Below are 27,757 nucleotides of genomic sequence, written 5' to 3'. Positions count from 1 at the left end.
ACCCCGCCGCGCGTGACCCCCCCGGTTGGAGCCCGCAGCAACGTCTGACTCGGTGCGGACCGCCCGCCACGCCGCGGTCCCTGCGCATGCGCCACGTGTCCTGGGGCGCGCGTTCCGAGGGAGCCGTTGTGGCCGTTTCTCGTCGTGCGGCTGCTTCCGTGGAGTGGGGGGAGGGGTAGGAGGAATCAGAGGAGGTGAGGCGGATGCGAGGGGGGGGGCGACTCGTTGCAGAGGGGGGGGTAGATGACGTTTCAGGTGGGGGGGGCGGGAAGAGGGGTGGAGGCTGGAGCAGATATTTCACTGCGGGGGGGGGGGAGGGGGTTGGAGGTTTTGCCCTGGAACCCAAATCACTGGCTGCGTGGGGTGGGGGGGCAGCTCCTTGTCCCCCACGCGGGGCGGGGCGCACATATTCACCCTCCACCTGCTCAGCCCTTTGGGCTGCACAGACAGAGCACAGAACCCAGGGCTTCTTGCACCAGAAAGATGCAAATGAGGCGAAGTGGAATATTCCCCAGCCTCATTTGCATACCTAACGAGCTGTCATTTTTGCCGAAGAGGCTCTTGTGCCAGAAGGCGCGTCTACGCTGCCCCTTCTGGCGCAAGAACAACCCTCTTGTGCAATGCCGGTCTTCCCGAAAAGTAATCGGCGTAGCGGCATGGCGCAAGAAGGGGCAGTGTAGACAGCTCCTTCTGGCACAAGAGCCTCTTCTGCAAAAATGATGGCTCATTAGGTATGCAAATGAGGCGTGGCGATATTCCATGCTTGGCCTTATTTGCATATTTCTGGCGCAAGAAGCCACGAGTGTAGACATAGCCCAATAGTCTCCCCTCATCCCAGGTTTCTAGGGGCTAAGGCTTTAACAAACCTGTCAATTATTAAAAAACGACGAGGAGTCCTGTGGCACCTTATAGACTAACTGAAGTGTAGGAGCATAAGCTTTCGTGGGCAAAGACCCACTTCGTCAGATGCATGTGACGAAGTGGGTCTTTGCCCACGAAAGCTTATGCTCCTACACTTCAGTTAGTCTATAAGGTGCCACAGGACTCCTCGTCGCTTTTGCAGATTCAGACTAACACGGCTACCCCTCTGATACTGTCAATTATTGTTAAGACTCATTACACCAGGGCTACTCAGCCTTGGGGGGGGGGGGGTTGCACAATGATGCTCACAACATGCCAAGGGCCGCAACTTGCATGGTTGCATAGACATGCAAATATACATGCAAATAGTTTTTCACACTGACAGGCATGCACACAAAGTACTTCCCACAGTGTCCCGGTGCTCCTGGCACCTCCTCCTTGGGGGCAGGAAACACCAACACCCATCTGTTCCAGCCAGCCTGCCCTCCTGCTTGCCTCTTTCCATGCTCACACCGCCTGGGAGACACTTCCCCACTGTGGAATGTGTTCCCAGTGGAGGCCATGTTCAAAGGATCCTACCTGCAGGCTGCGTGTTGAGCACTGTGTAAACCCAAACTGCACCGTGGGCTGCAAACAAACAGGCCACACCTTGAGTAGTCCTACACAGCCTTAGTGTCTGTGACAATCCAGCCTTTGAAATATTGACACCAGCTTAACCAAGGCTTTGGCCTGTGAATTTCACATCCTTAGGTTTGGAAGGATTAGACTTTATCTGCAAATGCCACTAAATGTCAATGTCACTCTCCACACATCAACCATGAAAAAATACTCCCATTGATAGTAATTAAAATGTACCAAGGGGCACAGTAAGAACAATGCTACATGAGAATTTACTACACTTTGATTTACAAATATTCACTTTGCTTATCTTGACATTTGGGGTATGTCTAGACATACAAGGAGGTTTACAGGATCTGTTGAAAAAGGCTTTCTTTCTTGACAGATCCCCTGCTAGATTGCCACTTTTTGTCGACAAAGTGCTGAGTCAGCAAAACGCAGTGGTCATTTTAATGCAAATTAGGCACAGGATATTTAAATCCCTGCCTCATTTGCAATGTTGACCTGCCTAATCTGCATCTCTCTGCCGACAGAAGGATGCAGTCTAGACATACCCTTGCTGTGGACAATCTGTAGGTGAAGGATTATAAAGCTTTGACTTTTTGAATCTGACCTTACTCTCCTTCAGTAATTATTGTCTGATCAAAACAGTGTGGCTACGTCTACACTGTAGGCTTCTTGCACAAGAGTTCTTGTGCAAAAGGTCTTGTGCAAGAGTGCGTCCGCACTGCCACGTGCTTTTGCGCAAGAGCGTCAATGGCAGTGTGGACCCTCTCTTGCGCAAGAAAGCTCTGATGGCCATTTAAGTCATAGGAGTTTCTTGCGCAAGAAACCCCTGTTGCCCATCACACTGCCTTCTTGCACAAGAGCTCATGCTCAAGAGGGCTTATTCCTTGTGGGGAGAAGAATAACTCTTGCACAAGAAGCCCTCTGTTCCGATGCTGTACTGTAAATTTACTTGTGCAAGAATGCACGTGCAGTGTAGAGGCTCTGCAAGTTTTTGCGGAAGAATGGTTGTTCTTGTGCAAGAAACCTGCAGTGTAGACATAGCCTGTCTGATTCCCCCCCCCCCATGATTTCTCACCAATTAGAAAATGCAAACGGATGAAATGTGTATTAAATGCTAAAAACTCATTTTTTTGTGCAACTGTGAACATTTAAATGAAGAATAAGTATAAAAATTACTTAAAATAATCACCTGGAAATATTATGTATTTATAAAAAACAGCATTCTGCCAGCCTGAATGTCACTGCTTACCCAGCCCCTGCAGGCTCATGTGAGGGGGTGGGGGCTGCAGGGACACTCCCCACCAGTACAGGGGCTGATGGCAGGGACAGTGCCCTCGTGGGATATTTCTCACTAAAGCCTCCAGGGCTGCAGCCTTGCAAACAGCCTGAGTCAGCCCCAGGAAAGGAAACAGACAGTTGTTGCTGGGCACAGGGCAGGAAATTGAAACTGACCATGTGAGTTCCCCAGTCCAAAGGGAGCCATGGCTACAGGGAGCCCCGTGGAAAGTCTCAGGGAGGAAGCGACATGTACCCTGTGCCTGGAGTATTTTAAGGACCCAGTGATCACAGACTGTGGGCATAATTTCTGCCGGGCCTGCATCAGACGGTACTGGGAGGGAGCCAGCCTGGCCGCTTTCTGCCCGCAGTGCGGAGACTCTGTGCAGCAGGGACTCCTACGGCCCAACAGGCCGCTGGCCAATGTGGTGGCAATAGCCCAGCAGCTCAGCCTGCAAGCAGCGCAGGGTGCAGTAGGGGCTGGGATGTGTGAGGAGCACCAGGAGGCGCTGAAGCTGTTCTGCGAGGAGGATCAAGCCCCCATCTGTCTGATCTGCAGAGAGGCCCGGGCTCACCGCGCTCACATGGTGCTCCCCATAGAAGAGGCTGCCTGGGAGTACAAGGTAGGGAAGTGCTGTCCAATCGAATTGGGCTAATTTTGGATTTTAGTTAAAGGCTAATGTCACTTTTTGCTGGCCCAATGTGACTCATCAGTCACCTCTGTGAAGCCCTCCTGGTAGGGGAGATGCTGTAACAAAAGAAATGCTCTGGTCAGGTGGCAACAGAGGTAAAATATCAAGTCTTTAAAGGTACCAGATGCAGGAAACTGAGATGCTGAACCCTTTTCAAACCCAGCTCCCACTGGTGAAAGGAGGGAGCTTTTTATACAAGGGAAGGTGCTAACCATCAGTGAGGTGTAAATCACAAGGGCTGTCTACACTGGCCGCTTGAATTTCTGCAAGAACACTGACGATCTCATGTAAGAAATCAGTTTTTCTTACGGAAATACTATGCTGCGTCTGTTCAGGCAAAAGTCCCTTTTGCGCAAAGCTTTTGCGCAAAAGGGCCAGTGTAGACAGCTCAGATTTGTTTTGCGCAAAAAAGCCCCGATGGCAAAAATGGATCATGGCTTTTTTGCACAAAAGCGCATCTAGATTGGCACGGAAAGTGCTTTTGCGGAAAAACGTCCATGCCAATCTAGACGCTCTTTTCCACAAATGCTTTTAACGGAAAACTTTTCCGTTAAAAGCATTTCTGGAAAATCATGCCAGTCTAGACGTAGCCAAGGATTTCCAGACAATCTCTGTGACTGCAGATGGATAAGTTAAAATCTCTAGTTTTTAATAGAATAATGTTTAACAGAATTCATCATTTTTATTTCCATCACAGTAGCCCTTCCAGGCCCCAAATGCGATCTGGACTCTACAGTGTCCAGTGAGGGACAATTCCTGCCCTGAGCTAGACTAAAGGTGTGAAGGGAAACGAAGGCATAAAGCAGTGAAGGAAGTTGCCTAGGATCACATTAGAGCTGAGGTCTTCCTGAACCCAGTCCAGGTCCCTAACCAATAGACCAGTGATTGCCAGCCTTGTTAAGCAAAAGATCACTTTTTGAATTTAAGAGCAATCCAGGATCAACCTCAGACCTAAATATCCTTGCCCCACCTCCTTTGTGCCCCTTCTGGGAGGCCCTACCTCTGCTCACTCCATCCTTCCTTCCTCCCTCCCTCCCCCATTCTCCCTCCCTTTCACCTGGCAGGGACAGAGGGTTGGGACACAGGGTCTGGTCTTGGGCTAAGGGATTTCGAGTGTGAGAGGGGCTCTGAGCTGAGTCTAGGGCAGGCAGTTGAAGTGTAGGAGGGGGCTAAGGGTACAAGCTCTCTAAGGGAGTTTGGGACCAAAGGGCTCAGGGCTAGGACAGGGTCTTGGGGTGTTGGAGGAGGTTCATGACTGGGACAGGGGCTCGGGATTCTGGCTCCAGCTGGATACAGCTTACCTCAGGTGGCTTCTGGGTGGTGGTGCAGTGGGGATAAGACAGGCTCACCCCTGTCCTGGCCTTGCACCACTCTCAAAAGCAGCCAGCACACTCCTTCCATCCCAAGCCCTGTGCCCCCCATCAGTTCTGTGAAGATAGAATACAGGGTGAGAGAGGGCACCCTGACATCAGCGCTCCCTCTTCTCCCTTCTCTGCTCTGCACAGCATGCAGGAGGCTCCTGGGAAGCGGGGGAGAGGACAGCTTTAAGGCAAAGGGCAGGAAATGCGCAGCAGTGGGGAAAGGGGCAGCTGAAGTGTGCTTGATAGCCTCTTGGCCAACCAGTCATGATCACCTGTCAGAGGCGCCAAGATTTACTAGTAGATCTTGATCTACTGGTTGATGATCACTGCAATAGGCTATGGTGCTACCTCAGCATCAGCCAAACAGTGATGAATCATGGCCATTAGGAGGGAAAGAAGTGTTGATAAAGCCCTCAGGCCCAGCAGGGAGAGGAGGTTTCCCATTGGGATGTTGATCTCTTCCCATTGGGATGTTGATCTCCTGGGCTGCTGCATGCCGGGTTAAACTCAGATGCTGCGGCCTGTGGTGCTAGTGAGTATGTGGGCAAGGACGAGCCAATGTGGTTCTGTTGGTCCCACCAGGCAGCCTTTGGGAATTTCCCAGCATCAGCCGTACCAGGGACTGGGACAATGGATACCTGCCCAGAAGGCATTGCCAGTGTAAGTGTTTAGAACAGCACTTGGCAAGACCCAACCATACTTAACAGAAATCAGCTTGTTTAATTGCGAGGGGAGGGTTTGTTACTGAGGCATTCCCAGAATACAAGACAGCCCCACGTCTGCCTGCCTGGGCCCACCAGCATCCTTATTGGTTAGCCTTTGTCATTGCACCCCCACCAACATCAATCTGCAGTGAATAGCCACCTCCACTTCCCCACCCTCACAGGTGTCCTTCTGCATCTTCAGTCTCCTCCTGTCTCTTTTTCACCAGATAAAGCCATGTCCAGTGCTGAGTCCTTACTGAAAGGGGACAGAACTCCGCAAATTGGGACTCTGCTGCTTAAAACCACACACATTGCCTCCCTGCATTTCATGTGGATTTCCTTGGTGCCTAGACGAGCTCTGTCCAACCACTGCAATTTAAACTCTCTCAAATATGGGTATATTGGTTACTCCATGGGACTCCAGTGCCCTGTTGCACACTGTACCAATAAACAATCCATAAATACCAATAAAGCTTGGTGATAATGGAGATCTGTTTGCAGTTACTAAAATAACTGAACCTGAATGGGTAACAAGTCAGTCTATGGCACACTCCCAGTGACCATTAATAAGATTTCATCTTCTTGGGGACCCTGATGTCACAAAGTGATTGGGAGGAACAGTATCATGGGTTTTTGTAGAACTGGATGTTTTTCCACTCCCCTCATACTCACAGTGAAACTTCCCGACTCATGTCTGTTTCTTCAGAAAAAAATTGAGGCTCATTTGGTCATTGTGAGAGAAGAAAGAGAAAAGCTGCTAGGATGGAAAGCGGCTGGAGAGAGGAGAAGCCAAGAGTATCTGGTAGGTGCCTGTGGGTATGAACTGGCAGAGACTGGCAGTGGGAGTCCTCCCTCCTGCTGCTCTGGGTATGAATTCCCAGCACCCATGAATAACAGAACACGCTGCCCATGACAGGCGGGGGACCATCCCTTTCAGAGGGACACGGGGCCAAAGGGGAAACTGGGAGAGACTCCTTTGCCTTGTACCCACAGGTCAGAAATCTGAGGGTTTCCAAGTTCTCCCTGTTGCTCACTTAGCTCTCCATGAAAGGGCCCCGGGCTACATCCATGCCCCTACCAGCCCTTTCCCTGTTTTCATACAGAAACAGACACAAGCCAAGAGGCAGAGGATTATGGCTGAGTTTCAGCAGCTGCGGCAGTTCCTGGAGGTTCAAGAGCGACTGCTGCTGGCCCAACTGGAGAAGCTGGACGAGGAGGTTGGGAGGCGTCAGACTGACACTGTCAGTAAACTCTCCGCACAGATTTCCTATCTCTGTGAGCTGATCAGTGAGCTGGAGGGGAAGTGTCAGAAGCCAGCAAGTGAATTCCTGCAGGTGAGACTGAGGGAGAAACATCCCAGCTCATAAGAACATAAGAATGGCCATACTGTGTCAGACCAAAGATCCATCTAGCCCAGTAACCAGTCTGCCGACAGTGGCCAATACCAGATGCTCCAGAGGGAGGGTTCACGACAGTTAATCCTCACATGATCCCTCTCCTGTCACCCATTTCCAGACAGAGGCTAGGGACACCATTCCTACCCATCCTGGCTAATAGCCATTGATGGACCTAACCTCCACGAATCTATCTAGCTCTTTTTTGAACCCTGTTAAAGTCCTAATCTTCACAACATTCTCTAGCAAGGAGTTCCACAGGTTGACTATGCGCTGAGTAAAGAAAAATTTCCTTTTGTTTGTTTTAAACCTACTGCCTATTCATTTCATTTGGTGACCCCTAGTTCTTATATTGTGGGAATAAGTAAATCACTTTTCCTTATTCATTTTTTCCACACCAGTCATGATTTTATAGACCTCTGTCATGTCCCCTCTTTCTCTCCTCATTTCTAAGATGAAAAGTCCATTCCAAAACATTAATCATTTTTGTTGCCCTTTTCTGAACCTTTTCCAATGCCAATATATCATTTTTGAGATGAGGTGACCACATCTGTATGCAGTATTCAAGATGTAGGCGTGACATGGTTTTATATAGAGGCAATAAGATAGTCTCTGTGTTATTCTCTATCCCTTTTTTAATGATTCCTATCATTTTATTTGCTTTTTTGACTGCTTCTGCACGGAGTGGATGTTTTCAGAGAACTATCCACAATGACTCCAGGATTTTTTTCTTCAGTAGTTGTAGCCAAATAAGTCTCCATCATATTGCATGTATAGTTGGGATCATTACATTTATCAACATTACATTTCATTTGCCATTTTGTTGCCCAATCACTTAGTTTGGTGAGATCTTTTTGAAGCCCTTCACACTCTGCTTTGGTCTTAACTGTCTTGAACACTTTGGTATCATCTGCAAATTTTGCCACCTGACTGTTTACCCTTTTCTCTAGATCATTTATAAATAAGTTGAATAGAATTGGTCCCAGAACATACTCTTGGGCTACATCTACACTGCAGGCTTCTTGCTCAAGAACTTTTGCACAAGAACTCTTGTGGAAAAAGTTCTTGCGCAAGAGTGCGTCCGCGCTGCTATGTGCTTTTGCGGAAGAGATGTGCTTTAGAGCAAGAGTGTCCATGGCAGTATGGATGCTCTCTTGCACAAGAAACCCCTGTTGCCTGTCCACACATGCCTTTTTGCACAAGAGCTCTTGCGCAAAAAGGCTTATTCCTCATAGAAAGAGGAATAACTCTTGCGCAAAAAGCTCTGTGTTCTTACGATTAACTGTACTTTTTCTTGCACAAGACTGGGGGGAGGGATAGCTCAGTGGTTTGACCCTTGGCCTGCTAAACCCAAGGTTGTGAGTTTAATCCTTGCAGAGGCCATTTGGGGCAAAAATTTGTCAGGGGTGGTACTTGGTCCTGCTATGAAGGCAGGGGATGGGACTTGATGACCTTTCAAGGTCCATTCTAGGAGATAGGCAATCTCCATTAATTTTTTTTTTAATGCACTTGTAGTGTGGCTGCTCGACTGACCTTGTAGTGTAGTTTCCCTTTCTGAAATTCAGTGCCACAGTGTTGGGCTGCTGAGGTGTTTTTCCCACCTCAGGGATGTTAAATTTTATTATATTATGATCACTATTTCCAAGTGCTCCAGTTATATTTACCTCTTGGACCAGATCCTGTGCTCCACTTACGACTAAATCAAGAATTACCTCTTCCCTTGTGGGTTCCCCGCACAGGGAAAGGAGGCTCCTGCACTATAAGCGCTGGAGTACAGCTGTCAGATCTCCGTGTAACTTTGGTGTGTGCATTGCTGACATGTGAGGACTGTTGTGCTTTGCAGAGTTACAGACACAGAGATAGTAGAGATGGGCAAAGCCCCATTAACTGAGGGCCTCTCTTCCCCATGGTTGCAAAATTCCTTCTCTGGGATCCCATGTGTGTGTCTGATGGTGCTGAGGTTCTTTTCTCTCTCCCTCCTCTAGGATGTCAGAAGCTACTTGAGCAGGTGCGTGGCTCCCTCACTCCCCTCACACTGCGCTATGTTGGGAAAGAGCTTGGAGTTGACGTTAGCACCACATCTCCCCAGGGCTTTACAGGCAGATGTGAGGGGACGGTCACAGGCTGGGCACAAATCTCTCTGACCAACTTCAACCTGAGGGTCTCATCCTTGCATAGAAGACTCTGGAATTTTCCATTGAGGGGCATAGTCTGATCTCAAATATTTCCTAGAGCTGTCACTTCCCTAGGGACTAGCTGCCTCTGGACTGTGGGGGTGGAACATGGGCCTGTCCCTGCTGGGCACTGGGCACCATTCAGCCTAGGACAGCAGGGGTCAAGAGTCTTTCCCACTCATGAGGTCTATGGAGACCTGTGTGGCATGAGCTGGGGACGGGGGAGCTGGTGTCTCAGTCTTGTTCCAGGTGGGCAGATTCCCACAGCACTTCACCTGGGAACCTGCTGTCCCTCAGAGCCTGGAGACCAAAGAGTGAATTGGCCATGGACACTCAATTCCACCTCTGTCCCTAGAGCTAGTCTCTCCAGGCTGGATTTCAGGAATATTAATGGGTCCTTTCAGGGAAAGGTTGCATGCCCATGGGCTGTTCTGCACATGCTCTCGGGCTGGGAGAAGCAGAAAAATTTGAACTCTAGGCCCATTAGAGCAGCGATTCACTAGCCAGAACTTATGAACTGTGTCACTTGATGCAGCGTCAGCCTGTGACATTGTTTCTCTCCAGGTGTGAGACGGGGCAGTTCCAGCCACCAGAGGAGATTTTTCCTGACCTGGACGAGCAAATCAGTGGTTTCTGCCAGAAAAGTCTTGCGCTGTCGGAGACGCTGAGAGAGTTCAAAGGTACCTAGAAGGGATGGAGGAGGGGAAAATGAGCGAAGCATCTGAGACCACGGAAAGAGAATGATGCTGGTCATTTGGTTCACAGTTAGATTAAGCTTCTATTTAAGTGTGAGGTGAGAATGGCTCATCCTTGGGATCTAAGACACTTGGGTTGATTAATGGAACCCATATTGGTTCCAAAAGCAGGCTTTGTAATTACAGTGCCTGTTAGTAAGGAATGACAGACACACAGAAAGAAACACCACCTGCTCCTGGGGCATAGGTGGGTCAAGATGCATTTCTCCTATGATGCTTTGACTACCTTTTACCGAGTCTGACACATTATGCGCAGCCAAATTATGCACTGGTTCGTTCTGGAGGAGGGACAGAGGCGTGTCCCTGAGAGAGCTGGGGCTAGGAAGGGCAAGGGATGAGGCAGGAGAAGGAGGGACAGAGGGACATGGGCTGAATAAAGCTAGGCCTCTGGCTCTCTGCTCCCTGGCCTAGGCACACCAGGTCACTGTAACCGGGATGTGACTCCAGCTGGCGTTAGAACTGCTTGAGCCTGTGCCAAGCTCTGCCCTGGCCCTCGCAGCCACTGACCTGCGGGGTAACAAATGGCCTCCTTGCCCTGGTTGGACCGGCACAGGGTGAATCTGGACCAGGTAGCCAACCTGCCCCTGCCTCAGTTTCCTCTGGATAAAATGATTTTTATCCTTATTCCTGTTGCTGCCTGTGGAGGGCGAGGCCCCATCCTGCTGCTCCCTGTAGTGACACTGAGTTACTTTGGTGCCAAAGTCTGTGCAGGCCTGGATCTAGGTCACGACAAAGGCAGTAAGTGAACGAGACAAACCCACTGGCGTCTGAAGGGTGGGAGGGGATGAGGAGGGAAAAATTAATTCTCACTGTCTGCTTGTCTGTGCTGGGGTGAGTGTGAGGCTGCAGGGATGTTGGTTCCATTTCTGGTGCCTGAGTGGGAGGGAAACAGAAGGTTTCAGACCTTTTCATATTAAACACCTGAGTGTGGCTCTGTCTGGTCTCTGTTACAATTAAATCCCAGCTCTGTGTGATCACAATGCAAACCTGAAATCTCCCCTCTCCTCTCCTCCCCCCTCCAGACACACTACCATCTGCACTGGAGGTCCAAAGAGGGGAACCTCGAGGAGCGTACAAACCAGGTGAGTTGCCTCAGAGCCTCATATTATTCCGCCCCGCCTTGCTGAGCCAGGCTTGCTGGCCACTTCGAGGTGCAGCCCATTGCCCCAGTTCAGGGAGGCACCAGACAGCTGGCCTTAGCACTGCTGACCAGAAGCCAGCCATGTAAGTGAGATCCACAAACTCCCCCCACCCCGAGCCTCCTCCAGCCCAGGGGCCACCTCCTGCACCCCAAACTTCTCAATCTGGGCCCCAGCCCAAAGCCTAGAGCCCCAGTCCAGAGCCCATCCCCCCATCGTAGGGCACTTTGCCAAAACTGGAGCCCCCTCTTGCATCCCAACCCCTCATCTCCAGGGCTACCCCAGAGCCCTCACCCCCTCCAGCATCCCAATCCTCTGCCCCAGCTTTCAGTCTCCTTTGGTAGTCTAATACCCTCAGCCAAGGTGAGTAACTTCCTCCTCCCTCTAAGCTGCACGACTCACGGATGGGAGCCAAAACAAAAAAGTAGTCAATATAATGGTCTTCAGTTGATATGAGCTTTTAGTAGTTACATTCCTGGACTGTCATTGCTCATGAAAAGTGCTGTCATATGGGTGGCAATCAGGTAAATATTGCATTTTATTAATATCAGCAGGACCGACTAAATGGGGCCTGTGTGTTGTGTAGTCTTGTCTTAATCTTCGTATTCATGCCCATCAGTGTGAAAGAAGCTATTTGCATATATTTGCGTATATTTGCATATACATGCAACCACACTTAAGTTGCAGCCCTCAGCATGTGCTGTGAGTATCATTATGGCTCCTGGGGCTTCCAAAGTTGAGTAGCCCTGCTCTGCCCTAAGACGCAATATTTACACTCAGACTCAGTGCTTCTGAATGGGGAACAAAAGAAAACTTTGATTAAAAGGGAAAGGAACTGAGCACTGATTTAGGGAAACACCACATCCCCATTCCAAACTGTGTGGCCAGAAGCAACCCCCAACCCATAGTTCACCAGCAGTGTCCCCATCACTACCCTGACAGCCGCTCAGTGTGCCTCTCCCTCGCCCCCCTGCTGCATGCTCATCATGCTGCCGCTTTGCTGGCCACCTGGTACATCTGCTGGCTTGTGGTGGATTTGGCTCTAGGCTAAACTTAGCGATCTCAGCTCTTGGCCCAGCCACAAGAAATTCCAGCATCCACCTGAGTAAATTTTTAAAAATAAAGAGACTTCTTATGGAGTTTGTTCTAGTTTTATCATTAGAACAGGGAGGAGAAACAGGTTGAACCAGTCTTACAGTTCACACCTGGAGGGCATGTAGCCTGCTGATTGAGTCCTGCCCTCTCCCAGTTCACAGAGTTTTGGCAGGGGAACCCTGGGTCATGGAGGTTCTTTACACTGCCAGTCTCTGTCCTTAGAATTGAATTAAACACGGTCTGACTATTCTGCATCCTCACAATAACTGCAAGGATTGCTGATCATATCTCACAGTTCCTGCATTTAATGTTAACACAGTTTGTGACCCCACAACAGCCAAACTGGTTAACATAGGCAAAACACCACTGTAACAGTTTAATATCTAGCAGGCCTAAGCAAACTGAGTGAACTGTATTTACATGTGCATGTCCAGAATCTCATTCTTTAACTTGAGAGTGTTTCCTGCCACAGCTTGAGCTCAGCCCCCCACCTCCTCTGCTGCTGCTTGAGCCTCGCAGTTGGTGAGTAGCTGCAAGGCTGCAGCGCCAGCTCCCGCTTCTGAGTTGTAGGTCACTGGTCAGGAATGCAGAAAGCAAACCCATACCCCCTCCTCCCCTTCATGGGCTGCAAAGCTACAGGTGGACAAGTGCCGTTCCTCCCTCCCCCTTCCATCGCTGGGTTTCTGCCTCACCTGGGTCCCTCTGAACTCCTGGTAACAGTGGCACTTCCCTCAGTTACTCCCACAGGGCAGGCAGCAGGTTGGGTTGCTCAGGGTCTGGCTGGCTGGGTTGGGCTCTTGTGGTGTGTGAGTGGCTGGTGCCCTCCCCCTTCCCTGGCCGCAGGATAGGCTGTGCCTTGCCCAGCGGCTGTGGGAGGAAGTAGCACTGGAGCTGAGGAGCCTACATGTGCAGGATGTACACATGTCTAGAACGAAGGCTAGAACGAAGGCACAAATGTTTGATGGGGAAGAGGATTAGCCACTGGAACAAATGGCCAAAGGAGGTGGTGGATTCTCCATCTCTTGATGTCTTCAGATCAACACTGAGCGACTTTCTAGAAAACATGCTTTGGGGAAATAGAGCTTTGTGCCTGGGTAACTGGGCTAAGTGTAATTGCTTGTGCCATAGAAGAGGTCAGACTACATGACGAATGTTTCCTTTGCACACTGTGAGTCTATGCATTTTAGGATCTCATCCTGCAAACACTCACCAGACATGTTTAATAATCTGAATTTTCCCCTGGGCTTCACTAAATCTCTGTTGTGGAGAGGGATTATAAAGAATAAATGCGTAAAGACTAGGAGTGTTAAATAAAGCAGCTGAAATTTAGACACCTACATCCATATTTGGGCAGCAGTATAAATGGCTGGTTTATCAGAAGCACTGGGTGCTCAGAACTGAATCCCATTGTTGCAGGTGCGGGAATGTTGAAACTCAAGCCCGGTATTGAGAGACATGAATGTGGATTTGGGATCTAACTTGTGTGCCCTGTTTATGGAGTATCTAGACTCAAGGATTTGCCCAAAATGGCAGAGTCTAGTACAGGATCAGCAAGCTCTGGCTCGCGAGCCAAATATGGCTCTCTTGGTCATTTTTGTTTGCCCGATGGGCCAGAGCTTGAGTTGGGCTTCAGTGCAGACAGCCCTACTGGGACACCTGCATTGTTATCCCAGTTCACATTCTAGCATGGTGGCTGCCCAGCTGCTCCAGGGTGGGCCGTGTGGCAAGTAGCTTGCTCCGTATGCTGGGGCTAGGGCTGGGGCTGCGATGCAGCTGCTCTTGTGACAGCCTGGTCAACAAGTCCCTATTGGGGGCTCCCATCTAGCCACAGAAATGGCTTCTAGCAGCCTCCCCGCTCCTGGTGTGGCACAGGTAGGAAGGGAGACCATGATCTGGCTGTGGCGATTCTGACCTGGGCCCAGCAGCCCAGCCGGGTAAGATAATGTGGCCCCAGGGCCCCCCCCACATAATCTATTTCCAACCCCCAGAGTCCTGCCTTGCCTCCTGTACCCCCACATACTCCAAACCCTGTGCCTCAAGCCCATGATACACCTGAACCCACAGACCTGAGCCCCTCATACTCTCCAACCATGACTCCTACGCCCCCACATCCCCAGCCCCCTACCATAAGACTGAAAGAAGACAGCCTGAATGCCTGCATGAAGCTGGATTTGACCAGTTATGATGTAAACTTCAAAGAAATGTGCAAAAACACAGAGCAGCAGAAGTCCCATTAACTAGAGTTTGTGAAAACAATGTTTCATTTATGCTATTCTTAATCATCATGTCAATGATCAATAATATTGTTGTATATTTTGAGTCATGCAAATGAGCATGCTTATATGGCTCTTTGTTGACCACTTGTTCTGCATTTTGATGTTGTTTGACTCTTTGGTTAGAAAAAGTTGTCGACCCCTGTTCTAATATGCGTGTCAAGAGGAACAGAGTCTGGGGAGAATGGGGGTATGGAAAAGATTAAAGCCCCTTCTGACATGTTTCAAATCGTCCTCCTACCCCTGCTGACAGGCTGCAGAGCATCCATGTCTTGCTCAGTTCAACCTATGGCCTGCAAAGGCAGGATAAGGAAATGGCTTTGGCGGAGGTGGTGAGTTTTGAGGAAGTGGCTGTATATTTCTCAGAGGAGGAATGGGCTCTGGTGGAGCTGGGCCAGAGAGCCCTCTACTGGGATGTGATGCAGGAGAATTATGAGGCTGTGAGCTGGCTGGGTAAGGATTCCTGTCCCCTCGGGTATCAGAAGCTGGGTGGGCTCTGGAGCAGCTGGGTTGGGTTTGGTTCAGAGTCCCTCCTTGTCCCTTGTCCCAAAATGTCAGGACAAGGCATAATCCTGGCTCCTATGTGAGAGACCTCCCCTCTCCCCTGGGGAAGCAGGTTGAGAGACATAACAATGGTGCTGCTCTTAGAATCCTAGGGCTGGAAGAGACCTCAGGAGGTCATCAAGTCCAGTCCCCTGCCCAAGGCAGGACCAACCCCAACTAAATCATCCCAGCCAGGGTTTTGTCAAGCCAGGACTTAAAAACCTCTAAGGGTGGTGATTCTAGTGCTCCCCCACCCTCCTAGTGAAATAGTTTTTCTTAATATCCAACCTAGACCTCCTCCACTGCAACTTGAGACCATTGCTCCTTGTTCTGCCATCCGTCACTACTAAGGACAGCCTCTTTTGGAACTTCCTTTCTGGAACTTGAAGGCTGCTATTTAATACCCCCTCAGACTTCTCTTCTCACAGTTAGGGTTTCAGTGTGCTCCCCTATCATCTTGCCCATGTTGACTTTGGCTGGAAGTGTCAGTGGAAGGCACCAGACAGGAACGGCAGGTATCAGAGTTGTGGGTCTGGGTCTGGCTGCTATTGGTGCCTGCAGGGTACCCTTGTGCCAGTGTGCTGGGCCCCTGGAAGGAGGGCGCGGTTTCCAGAGTCCTTTCCTGCCTGTGGCTGATCTCTGTGCCATCCTGGTTCCTGCCAGTGAGAGGGGCTGGGTGCTGAGGGAGGGTGGATGAGGCAGTTCGTGCTCTGCGAGCGTTCTGTTGGGGTAGCTTTGTGGTAGATAAATGTGAGGAGAGCTCTTCTTGGGTTTCAGGCACTGCACTTGGTGTCGGTAGACTTGTGTTCAATTCCAGCCCTCACGCAGACTTTTTGTGAAATCTTGGTCAAGTCACTTAGACTGCCTGTGCCCTGGTTTCTTGTCTTTTCAATAGCTGTTATAGTATGTCCCTGGTTCACAGGCTGGCGGGAGGTTAAATACATTGAATAGGGGAGATGCTCTACTCCACATAAGCACCTTGATAGCGCAGTGGGGTCCTGATTGATACCAGAGATCCCAGGTGTTGCTGTGGCTGATAATCTTTGCTCCCCATAGTGGCTGCTGTGCCATTTGAATGGCGGCTAGTGCCACAGAACATCGTTACAGCTGCTCAGGGCGGCTGTTTCTGGAGCCCTGATGCCTGCTGCACTGGCAGAGTGTGCAGCTTGCTCATGCAGCACAGCTCAAGGTCATTGCTAAAGAGACACAGGCTCCATTTGTGGGCTAAGGCGCTCATCCAGGTCTATTGGCGAAGAACCCCGGTACTAGTGTTCCAGCTCTCTGGGCACATGTACAGTGAGACATATCCCAGCCCAACAATGGTACTGGCTCAGCCAGAAACCAGAGTGCTGCCCCTCAGCCAGCATGAACATGCCCCTCCTGTGACTTCCTGTCAGGGCTGTTCCCCACTCTGACACTCTAAGTGCAGAAGGTGGGGGTCTGCAAAAGACCTTAAATACCTTGCCTCTATAGGCTCTGCTTACAAAAACTCCTCAAAGTCACTGATGCACTGGCTCTGGAAGAGAGACTGCCACCATCAAGGCTATGTCTAGACTGCAGGCTTCTTTCGAAAGAGGCTCTTTCGAAAGCATCTTTCGAAAGAGCCTCTTTCAAAAGATCGCGTCTAGACTGCAGGCGGATCTTTCGAAAGAGAAATCCGCTTTTTCGAAAGAGAGCACCCAGCGAGTCTGGATGCTCTCTTTCGAAGACGGCCTCTTTACATTGAAGAACGCCTTCTTTCGAAAGAGGAACTTTCGAAAGAAGGCGTTCTTCCTCGTAAATTGAGGTTTACCGCCATCGAAAGAAAAGCCGCGTTCTTTCGAAATAATTTCGAAAGAACGCGGCTTGAGTCTGGACGCAGGGGAAGTTTTTTCGGGAAAAGGCTACTTTTCCCGAAAAAACCCCTGAGTCTGGACACGGCCCAAGTGATTTTATCCTTGAAAACCAGGAAGAAACAGTTGAATTTCTTCCCAACGGGTACCCCAAGTTCTTTTTCCAAAAGAGAGCTTGAAAAAAGAAAACACAGGAAACAAACGCCAATTCAGATAGCTGGCCTGTCAGTCTAGGCAGGTACCCACACAGGCCTTCTGTTTCTTTCCAGGACACAAGAATCAAATCATCTCCTTAAAAAGGGTGATTTTTATTAACAAAACAAAAGATATACTTGATAAAGCATATGTGGTTGCTAGGTGTGTGGGCTTTAGCTTAAGTATGGTGATGGGGTGGGGAGAGGAAAGATGTGGATTTCACACAGAGTTTTAACCAAACACAAAACAAAGAAAAATACCTGGATTGCAACTAAATATACATTTTTTTCCTTAGGGTACGTCTAGACTACCGCGTTTTGTCGACAAAGCAAGCCGCTTTGTCGACAGAACTCCGTAGTCTGGACGCAGTGTTACAGGCAATAACACCTTCTGTCGACAGAGTTCTGTCGACAGAAAGTGTTATGCCTCGTAAAATGAGGTATACCAGCGTCGACAAAACCGCGGAGTTCTTTCGACGTTATGTCGACAGAACTCCGCGGTAGTGTAGACGCTGGTATTGTTTTGTCGACAAAAGTCCACTTTTGTCGACAAAACTAGGTAGTCTAGACACACCCTTAGTTACTCACTATCTCTTCACATGTCCATTTCCATGCCCCAAATTCCTTGGAGGCATGGTAGTCCCACCTGGATTTGAAAAATCATATCCCCTCAGCTTCTGGTTCAAAAATCACACAAAGAGAAAGGGCAGATGGGATTTAAATTTCAGCACTGTATCCCATTGGTTCTTTTGGCCCTTTGCCAACACCCTTAGCTGCTTGAGTTTAACTCTTTAGGCACTGAGGCTACGTCTAGACTGCAAGCTTCTTTCGAAAGAAGTTTTTTTGGAAGAGATCTTCTGAAACAACTTCTTTCAAAAGAGAGTGTCTGCACTGCAAAAGCGTATCGAAAAAATGACCTGCTTTTTCGAAAGATAGCGTTCACATTGATTGGATGCTATCTCGCATTTAAGTAGTGATTACTGTGGATGGACTGGCCCCTAGGGCACCTGTGCTTTTTCCTGGAGACTTCTTTAAACAAACAAACAAACCCTCTTCTCTGTCCATACATACATTTTTCCGAAAGAGCTCTTTCAGAAAAAGGCTTCTTCCTTGTAGAAAGAAGTTCGCCAATGTTGGAAAAACCCCTCTGTTCTTTCAGCTTTATGTTGAAAGAATGCAATATCAGTGTGGATGTAAGTGAAGGTTTTTTTTTTTTTTTTTTTGAAAAACAGCTGTTTTTCCAAAAAGACTCTGCAGTGTAGATACAACCTAAGTCAGGGCTACTCAACTTTGGAAGCCCCAGGGGCCATAATGATACTCACGGCACATGCTGAGAGCTGCAACTTAAATGTGCATTGCAAATATATATGCAAATAGCTTTTTTCACACTGACAGGCATGAATACAAAGCTTAAGGCAAGACTGCACAACACGCAGACCCCATTTAAGTCAGTTCTGCTGAAATTAATAAAATGCAATATTTACCTGATTTCCACCCATAGACAGCTCTTTTAATGAGCAATGACAGTCCAGGAATTTAACTACTAAAACTCATATCAACAGAAGACCATTATATGAACTCCCTTTTTGTTTTGGCCCCCACCCGTGAGAGCCACATAAACCCAAAGGCTACGTCTACACGGGCCCCTTTTCCGGAAGGGGCATGTAAATTTCACCAGTCGTCGTAGGGAAATCCGCGGGGGATTTAAATATCCCCCGCGGCATTTAAATAAAAATGTCCGCCGCTTTTTTCCGGCTTTTAAAAAAGCCGGAAAAGAGCGTCTACACTGGCCCCGATCCTCCGGAAAAAGCGCCCTTACTTTGAAGTAGGAATAAGAGCCTCCGGAAAAGGGAGCTTTTTCCGGAGGATTGGGGCCAGTGTAGACGCTCTTTTCCGGCTTTTTTAAAAGCCGGAAAAAAGCGGCGGACATTTTTATTTAAATGCCGCGGGGGATATTTAAATCCCCCGCGGATTTCCCTACGACGACTGGTGAAATTTACATGCCCCTTCCGGAAGAGGGGCCAGTGTAGACGTAGCCAAACTGCACTGCGGGCTGCAAACAAACAGGCCATGGGCTACAATACGGGCCGTGTGTTAAGTAGTCCTACCCTAAGTCCTGGCCAGCATTACTCCTATCCATCACACTTGAACATTGCGCTTCGTGTGTTGTTATTCCTTATCCTTATCCTGGTACCTTCCCATTGAAATAAAACATCTGTATCCATTATCCCCTCATCTCCTGCTTTGCACAAGGATCAGTGTGTTCCTCTGCCATCTCTTAGGAGTGCGTTTGCAGGTATTGCAGAGATCAGTGTGTTTTGTATCCTCTTTCCCAGTCGAATGTGCTGACTTGGTTAGCTGGTACCTAGTGATCTACCCTACTGCCAAGGCCCGTCTTGTTGTGGTTCCCAAGCATTGGTTAATACTGTGATTCTGAGGGCTCCAGCAAGGCCTCCCTTCCACTCTTTGTGATTTTTCGGGCAGTGTTTACTCGTCATCCCAGAAAAGCATGAACTGAAAATATACACAGGGCTAAACACTGCATCCTGGCCATTTTGCTTAATCTCTCCAGACATTCATGCCCCATGTGTCCAGTTGTCTTCACATTGTCTCATACAAGCCTTAGACAGTTCCGCCCCCCCCCCCCATCAAGTTGTTTTCAATTATCCAGTGTTGCTTTGTCAAATTGAGTGTTGATGACTGGACACTGAACAGGATGGTTTGGAATAACATGGGCCTCAAGATGCAATTGTACTGACCCAAGTCACAGAACACACCCCTGCCATGCTCTTGTCCTGCAGTGATAGGACTGTCTTTACCAGAGTGAGACGGATGCCGACAAGGAGGCCTGAAGACTTGTGGGACCATATGTGGGCAGAGAGTCAATACAAATGAGAAGGCAAAAGAGCAGGAAGAGTCTCAGCAAGGGGCTCTGGAGGAGACAGAGAAGGGGCTATAACCCTGAGCACACTCCAAATACTGACAGGTTTGGGCCCTGGGTCTCCCTCTTGCTCAGAACAAACAAGCGCCAGGGAAGGCTGAAAACAGAGTCAACAACATGCCTGTGCTCCATGACAGAGCCCAGCCAACTCTAATTCCTGGTGGGCCGTGGAATGAAGGCGGAACACAGGCTGGCCCTCCAGAGTTCTTCATCCTGAAGAGGAGGCAGCGTGTCCAGCCAGCGTGTGTCTGGTCAGGACACGAGCCCAAGGAAATGATTAGAGGCAATGTGAATGTGCAGAGCTTCTCTGGGGATGGGATGGAGATTCTCAGTATGAGTCAGCTAAAATGGGTGGTTCAGAGCGATGGGTGGGAGTTGATGCAGCAGGGGGCTGACATCAAACTCCGGTGAGCCAGGTGATATGGGCCGGTGGGGAACACCTTGCCTGAGAAGAGCCACAGAGGTAGGGGATAGGGCAGCCTTTACCTCCTGCAGCACACCATGGAGGACATGTCTTGAAGTTGTTGGCAGCTTTATATGCTAGGTAAGCATAGTGGGGTCCACCCAGTCCTGCCAACCATCATCCAGAAGGTACTGACTGGGAGTATATTTACTCTGGTGCTTCACAGCACTGTGACTTGCTGCGCCCATAGAGTCCATGCTGAGTAGCGAAACTGAGCACCAATTCCTCAGCACATGGAAGTCCCACTTCTCCAGCAGGAGAGTGTGCACAGCCACCCCCATGGCAGGAGGAGCCAGACGCTGCCCAGGGGCTCTGCCCAGATCATGGCAAGGCCTGGGGCAAGTACATCCCAGAACATGTGGTAGAGCTGCATGATCCGTTGTCAGTGTGGGCAGATTGGTTAGTGGGCGTCACACACAGCCCTTCTGAGAGCTTGACCAGAGTAGGAGGAAGCTCTAGCTGCTCTCAGGCACCCATGCCGATGACCAAGCCTACATCCCACAGGGCTGCTCAGAGATTGGTCAGTGTGGAGAGAAAATGCTGCTGCGGAAAACTCTCGTCCTTTATCTCATTTTCTCTAGAACCATGAGAGCAGCGCTGTCCTCTGCTAGGAGACAGGTGATTTTTTCTTCTCTTCCTCTTCTCCAAAGCACACAAGAAGAAGGAGCCACAATGCATCCCCTCAAATGGTTCGATCTATCAGACGAAAGCAACATGGGCTCAGTGTTTGTCCAGGACCTAGAGTTCTTCCCATTTCTCCCAGCACTCACTGTGGAGGCAGACACAATCAGGATTTGGAGCTACGTATCTTTCACCCCCACATGACTTGATTAGGTAATGAGGCAACCCTCAGCTACTATTGCTACTGGGCTTCAAAACAGGCCTTCTAGCTTCCTCAGCCAGGCAGTCAGGGCAGGTCAACAGGCAGCCTGGCTCACTCGTTAGAAGGCAGGTGCAGCTTCAGGGCCCTATTGCTGATCCTGGCCCCTGGGATAGTTGCAGCAACACAGCGTGACACATGCCTTCTCTACTCCTCCACATCTCTGAGCCGAGGGAAAGATGTGTCTCTATCCTCGCTAGGCCAGCCCACCTCCCAGAAGGACTCCACAAACCCAACATCCTCCTGCAGGGTTGTATTACAGGAAGGATGCTGCTCAGCTAGGAGGGATGTCACTGTGGGTCACAACCGTGAATACCAAATTCAGGACAGATTGCCAAGAAATAGATTAGGCATACCCCAATACTGGTGGTGGTTCTCCCATGTGATATACTCCATTAACAACAAAAGTACATGTCCATCTCATCACCCAGAGAAGTCAGAAATGCAGCCTTCTTAATATTCCAGTTCTTGTTTCAACACCCAGACACAAGACTTAATGAGGAGTGGTGAGTTAAAACCAGTTTCATGAACCAAAGGATTCTGCTGATTCCAAAGGACCAGCCACGTACCCAAGTCAATAAAATAACTCAGATCTTACCTCAAAATCACACGGTTACCAATTCTATTTGCTGGCTAAAAGTTTATTTGTAAGTGAAGAGAAAGAGGTGAGAATTACAACTGAGATAAGCAATCAAATACAGACACACATTGGAACGTTCTTGCATCAGTTTTAAACCAGTGATGGACTAAACCGCTGGTTTGTTACGTTTCTGGTTGTTTTCAGAAGATTGGACAGTTTTCTGTCCTGTGGTTAGAATGCTCCCATTAGCGTTTGTCCATAGTCCGGAGATCAGAGCAGAGGAGAGGTCAAATGGAGTTGTTTCACCAGCCTTTTATAGCTTTCTGGCATGTGGACAGCAGGGTTCCCTCTATTTTTTTCCATCCATGCGTGGGAATATGTGTTGTGCACTGACTTGCTCTTGTGCACCATCAGTAGAATAAAAAAAATAGATTTAATACATATTTTGAAAAGTCACCTTTGTGTGTGTGAAACAGACTCTGTGTGTGTGTGTGTGTGTGTGTGTGTGTGTGTGAGAGAGAGAGAGAGAGATTCAGGGTATGTTCATAGGTGACTCAGGCTGTGTGTGTGAGAGAGGGAAAGAGACTGTGTGCGTGCTGGCTGCTGCTGAGAAAGTTACTGGGAACCCCACACTCTGTGGCTTTGTCTACACTGCAGGGTTTTTGTGCAAGAAGCTTTTTGCGGAGGAGATCTTCCGCAAAAACTTCTTGAACAAAAGCGTGTCCATACCTCAAAAGCACATCTCAAAAGCAATGTGCTTTTGCGCAAGAGAGCGTCCACACCGCATGGATGTTCTTGTGCAAGAAAGTTCTGATGGCCATTCACAGAATGGCCATCAGAGCACCTGTGCTTTTTTTGCAAGAAACTCCTGCGGAGTGTCCACACCTGCCTTTTTGTGCAAGAGCTGTAGCGCAAAAAGGAGTTATTCCTCGTGGAGAGAGGAATAAATATACCAGCAAAAGCCCTCTGTCCTGTCAATTTACTGGGGGTTTTTTGTTTTGTTTTTTGAGCAAAAACGTGCTTAAGGTATAGACATTCCCCCAGTTTTTGTGCAAAAACCTTGTAATGTAGACATAGCCTATCTCTTTAAGACACTGCAAGCTGTCCTGCTCTGTCCCTGAGGCCTGTAGTCTCCCCCTTCCCTGCTCTGTGCAGATGGGGTACATGAGCAAGGGAGGGGGAGTGTGTGTGTGACATTGGGGGTGTGTGTGTCACTATGTGTCTGTGCGTGTCACAGAGTGGTGTGTGTGTGTGTGAGAGAAAGAGAGAGAGAGTGTGTGAGCTGGCTGCTGGGGATATCATCTTAAAACCCTAGCACTGCTTGTGTAAGAAAGGCAGGCTGTCACCGTTCAGACACAGCGGCAACCATATTTGAAATATAGGTGTATGGTCCATATTCATAACTTGAAGTACAAAAATGATGCACATTTACAAATAGGATAATCATAGTCACCACATCAGAATGTTTCCATTGACTCCATACTCGACAAGTGTTGCACAAGATTTGTTGCAACTGTGTAACAGTGGTAGCACAATAACCTACATGGTCATATTGTAATCCTATAACATCACAGAGGGATCTTCCCAGCACTAAGTGGCAGTCGGAGAAGGGGTCTGGCTAAAAACATGAGGAATGCAAAGATGCAAAAATGTGAATGGCAGATTATGTGCAGCCGAAGGGAGGGAGCAAACGGCAGGCTGGGCTGGCCACCAGAGGAAAGTTGGGGAACCACACAAAGATGCTGTTGCTGCTGGCAGCATAGAACTGAGGCAGCCAACGGGAAGCTCAGCTGCAGCAACAACCACACACCCCAGAGAAGCAGCACAGCCAAATGTCACCATGGCCAGCTGTGGGAGCAGCAGCTGTTCTGCACAGCTGGCAGGGCCCACCCCGGCACAGGCAGTTGGGGTCAGGAGTGTGGAGCTTAGGGATGGTCTGAAGCAGCAAGTCAAGGATTTACCTCACTGCTCAGACAACTTCCTCTACTGCCTTCTGGGTCAAATAGAGCATCGGAGCCAAAGAGCAGGGCAAGCCAAGTTCCCCATCCAGGAGCTTTCTGGGCAGAGCCCTTGAGGAGCTAGAGTTCTGCTGGGTCCTTTCTTTCTAAGTCCTAGTGACCTGCCATATGGCTACTGCAATCTCAGCCCTGCCTGTGGGCTTCCGTGTCAGACCTGCAAGCCCCCACTGGAGCTCCCCTTCTGAGCAATGTGTTTCTGTCCTGCCCTAGGATGGCACGGGGGATTGGTAGGTGGGTGGAACAGGTCATGAGAGAGACTGAGGCTACATCTAGACTGTGGGGCTTTTTTGAAAAAAATATGCAAATTGCAAACCACAAATTGCGTATCTTTTCCCTCTTTTTTCAGAAGAGGCTTGTCCAAAATTTTGCCCATCTACATGGGACTAAATTTTGGAAAAACCTCCTCTTTTGGAATATCCCTTATTTTCTCAGCAAGAGGAATATAGGGATGTTGAAAGAATACTCCCACTTTTTAGGAAACTGTTCCAAAAAAGTGGACACATTCGCTGGACACGGCAGAGTTTTTCCAGTATACTTCTGGTATCCCGGAAAAACTCTACAGTCTAGACTCTACAGACTGAGTTGTACACTAGAGCAGTGGTTCTCATCCATGGGCCATATGGCTCCCCAGGGGCCACACCCTACCTCTAGGGGGTCACATGGAAAAAACAGAACATTAGGTAAATTATGTACCTTTTTTTCCAACTAACAGCGGCTATGGGGGGGGGGGACCACAGAGGTAAATGAGGCTCAGAAGGGGGCGATGAGTAAAAAAAGGTTGAGAACCAGTGGTACGAGTACCCTGAGGGGTATTCCAGAGAAGTCTGGGGGGTACGTCAACACAACTGAAATGTGGAGAAAACTGAATTTTAGATTTAAGTTTTACAGTGTTTTATAATTTTTGTACTTTTTACACCCAAAAATTTCATCACCCGCCCGGTTACGATTAAGTTGTTTAAATGAATTTGTTGCAATGGTAGAAAAAAAATTTATGTGTCTGAAAACTGTAGGTACTGGGGGTAAAAAATGTTTGTTTTGAAAAATGGGTATTTTATTTAAAAAAAAAAAAGGTGGAGAAACACTGCTCAAGAGCATGCAGCAGGGTGCTCAGCTCCCCCCAAGGAATAAACTGGGCCATTCCCGAAGCAGGGGGGATGTACCTTTACTGCAGGTGAGTGTGTCATGGGATCTGATATCATCCAGAGCCTCGTCTCTGCAAGGTGGGCAAGGAGCTACTCTGGGTGGGTGACTCAGATTCTTGCTCTGGAAGTAGTAATGGCACAGACCTTAATGAACAAGATCTGCACTTTGTTAATTGCTCTTCATGCAGGATTTCTAGTTTCTAAAGCTCATGCGATCTCCTGGGTGGAGCAAAGGGAGGAGCTGTGGATCCCAGCTTTCCAGGGCTATGAGGAAGGGGAGATCATCAGCAATACCCACACAGGTGAGCAATCAGCTAAACTGACTCAGAAACCAATTTCTGTGTCCTCATAGCAAATGTCTCTTGTGCATTTTCATCATGTCAAACTGACCATTCGGCCTGTCTTCAATGTCATTTGGGAGGGCGTGGGGCGTGAAGGCTGGGTTCTCTCCTTTAGAAAAGGGTTGTGAGGAAGAAGGATGAACTCAGCTCATGATTATTCATCCTTTCCAGCTATTATTTGGATATGTTCCCCTTTCAGAGTTTTCCTTTCAGCTCAGCACAGAGAATGATTCCTGGATTCTCTTTCCAGCAGGTGATGGGACACTGAGTGAGAACAATGGGGAGTGTTTTCAGCAGGAAGGACCAGAGCGAGTGGCTCCACATGGGATGTTACTGGGAAGATCTGAAGGGCATATTTCTCAGAGTCCTGAGCACGGAGAGACCTGGGAGAGTCAGCATAACCTAGAAAGGGAGCAGGGAAACCATCCAGAGGAAGGACAGGGTAAATCCAGTCATTGGAGCAGAAGTGTGGAAAGAAACACACAAAACGTTCAACAGAAAATGGCCCATCAGCAAGCACCCTCCACTTGCAGTGACTGTGCAACTCTTATTGAGCATCAAAGAACCCACACAGGAGAAAAACCCTTCAGCTGCTTTGATTGTGGGAAAAGCTTCAGTCAGAAGTCAGACCTTGTTAGACATAAGAGAATCCACACAGGAGAGAAACCTTACAGCTGCTCTGTGTGTGGGAAAAGCTTTTGTGGGAGCTCAGGCCTTATTAGACATAGGAGAATCCACACAGGAGAGAAACCCTTCCACTGCTCTGACTGTGGTAAAAGCTTCAGTTGCAGCTCACACCTTATTACGCATTGGAGATGCCACACAGGGGAGAAACCCTTTCATTGCTTTGACTGTGGGAAAAGCTTCAGTCAGAGCTCAGACCTTGTTTCCCATCGGAGAATTCACACGGGAGAAACCCTTCAGCTGCACTGACTGTGGGAAAAGCTTCAGTCAGAGTGCACATCTTGTTAGACATAAGAGAACCCACACAGGTGAGAAACCCTTCAGCTGCTCTGACTGTGAGAAAAGCTACAGGCAGAAGACAGACCTTATTAAACATAGGAGAATCCACACAGTGGAAAAACCGTGTAACCTGAGTTCCCTTTAAACCAGTGGTTCCCAAACCTTTCGGCATCATGTCCCCTTTTTTATTTTTGAGAAACCCTCACGCCTCTCCACCTCTTCTTTACCATCATCAAACCCCCCTTTTAACAAAAAATTAAATTCATAATTTAAAATAAAAAATAAACACAAAAACGGATGTGGCCCCAACTGACACATCTCCCTCCCCTGACATCCCAGCCTCATGGGGGGAAGGTAGGTAGGACTGAGGTTCAATGCTTCAGGCCAGATTAACTCTTCTTGAGTTCCAGGGTTAGTGGAATTTGTGGGCCCCTCTACACTCTGAGGTGGGGCCAAAAATGAGGGATTCAGTGTGCGGGACAGGGGATCCAGTATGGCAGTGAGTGGGATAGGACTGGGATGCAGAATCTGGGTGGAAAATAGGGTACAGGAACAAGTTGGGGGTAGGTGACTGGCCAGGAGGGAGGGGCAGGTGGTGTCTGGGCAGGGTGCTGGATGGGGTCTGACCAGGGGGCAGGAGCTGGGTGCAGGTGGGGCCCTGAGCAGGGGCCAGTATGCTGGTGGGGCCCCAGGATGGGGCAGGTGGGAGTCTGGCTAGGGGGTAGGGTGCTGGTGGGGCCCTGGCCAGAGTACTTGTGGGGGTCTGGGTGGTGGAGGGCAGGCTACTCGCAAGGATCTGGGCAGGGGGCAAGCTACTCATTGGGGTCTGGGCAGGCGGGAGGGGACAGGAACAGCTTGGCTGGTACCTGAGGGTTCCACAGCTGTGCGCCAAGTCCAGGTCTCAGGAAGTGCGTGTGTTGCTTTCCCCCTCCCCAAACAGCCAGCGCATTTTCTGAAAAGCTGGGTCTGTTTTCCTTCCCCCTGCTGCTTGCCTGTGCGGGAAGGATGGGGGGAGTAGGAGTCCCAGGACTGCGCCAGCTCCAATTTCTCAGGCAGCATGCGCCCTGCTCCTCCGCTCCCCATGGCAGCTGCATGCTGCCTCAGCAGTTGGAGCTGGCATGGTCCCGGTACTCCCTCCCCCCTACTCCTTTTCCCCGTGCAGGCAGGAAGTAGGGGAAAGAAGTCCCCGGCGGCATGACAGACCTGGCATTTCAGGAAGCGTGTCAGCTGTTTGGGGGAAGGGAAGCAGCACACGTGCTTACTGAGATGCCGGCCCTGGCGTGCAGTTGTGGGACTTGCCCCCCATGCCACAAGAAGCTGGTGCTACCTCCATTTTTGCAGGAGGTAGCGCCAGTGCAGGCTCTTTTTTGGGGTGGGGGAGAATGATGGGGGGGGGCTGGGTCACCTCACATCCCACTTGGAATTTCTTCATGTGTCCCCTCCCTCTCCCCCCCAGTTTGGAAACTATTGCTTTAAGCTGTGTGGACACATGTCTGTGCTGCAGCCTATT

The 27,757-nt window shown here is 49.3% G+C and overlaps 1 protein-coding gene across 5 annotated transcripts; it reads left to right on the top strand.

The window, feature by feature from the left end:
• The first annotated feature begins 62 nt into the window (after window positions 1-62).
• On the top strand, window positions 63-26,795 carry LOC102444088 (zinc finger protein RFP-like). 5 transcript variants are annotated; one of them, XM_089770809.1, is made up of 9 exons: window positions 63-194; window positions 2,957-3,386; window positions 6,227-6,322; window positions 6,624-6,854; window positions 8,900-8,922; window positions 9,653-9,768; window positions 10,866-10,925; window positions 25,132-25,245; window positions 25,535-26,793. In XM_089770809.1, exons 2-9 carry the CDS (start codon window positions 2,970-2,972, stop codon window positions 26,215-26,217), a joined length of 1,740 nt encoding a protein of 579 aa, XP_089626935.1. In that variant the 5' UTR covers window positions 63-194; window positions 2,957-2,969; the 3' UTR covers window positions 26,218-26,793. The 5 variants fall into 5 exon arrangements, 4 of the variants coding, with proteins under 4 accessions (XP_089626935.1, XP_075770078.2, XP_075770079.2 ...); XR_016347311.1 differs by lacking the exons at window positions 63-194; window positions 25,535-26,793 and adding an exon at window positions 20,974-21,157 and having other exon boundaries at window positions 1,050-3,386; XM_075913963.2 differs by lacking the exon at window positions 63-194 and having other exon boundaries at window positions 1,050-3,386; window positions 25,538-26,795.
• The last annotated feature ends 962 nt before the right edge of the window (window positions 26,796-27,757 follow it).

This window comes from Pelodiscus sinensis, chromosome 19, assembly GCF_052426305.1.
Source record: "Pelodiscus sinensis isolate ZL-2025 chromosome 19, ASM5242630v1, whole genome shotgun sequence".
Taxonomy (NCBI): Eukaryota; Metazoa; Chordata; order Testudines; family Trionychidae; genus Pelodiscus; species Pelodiscus sinensis.
This window is presented reverse-complemented; position numbering and strand designations above follow the sequence as displayed.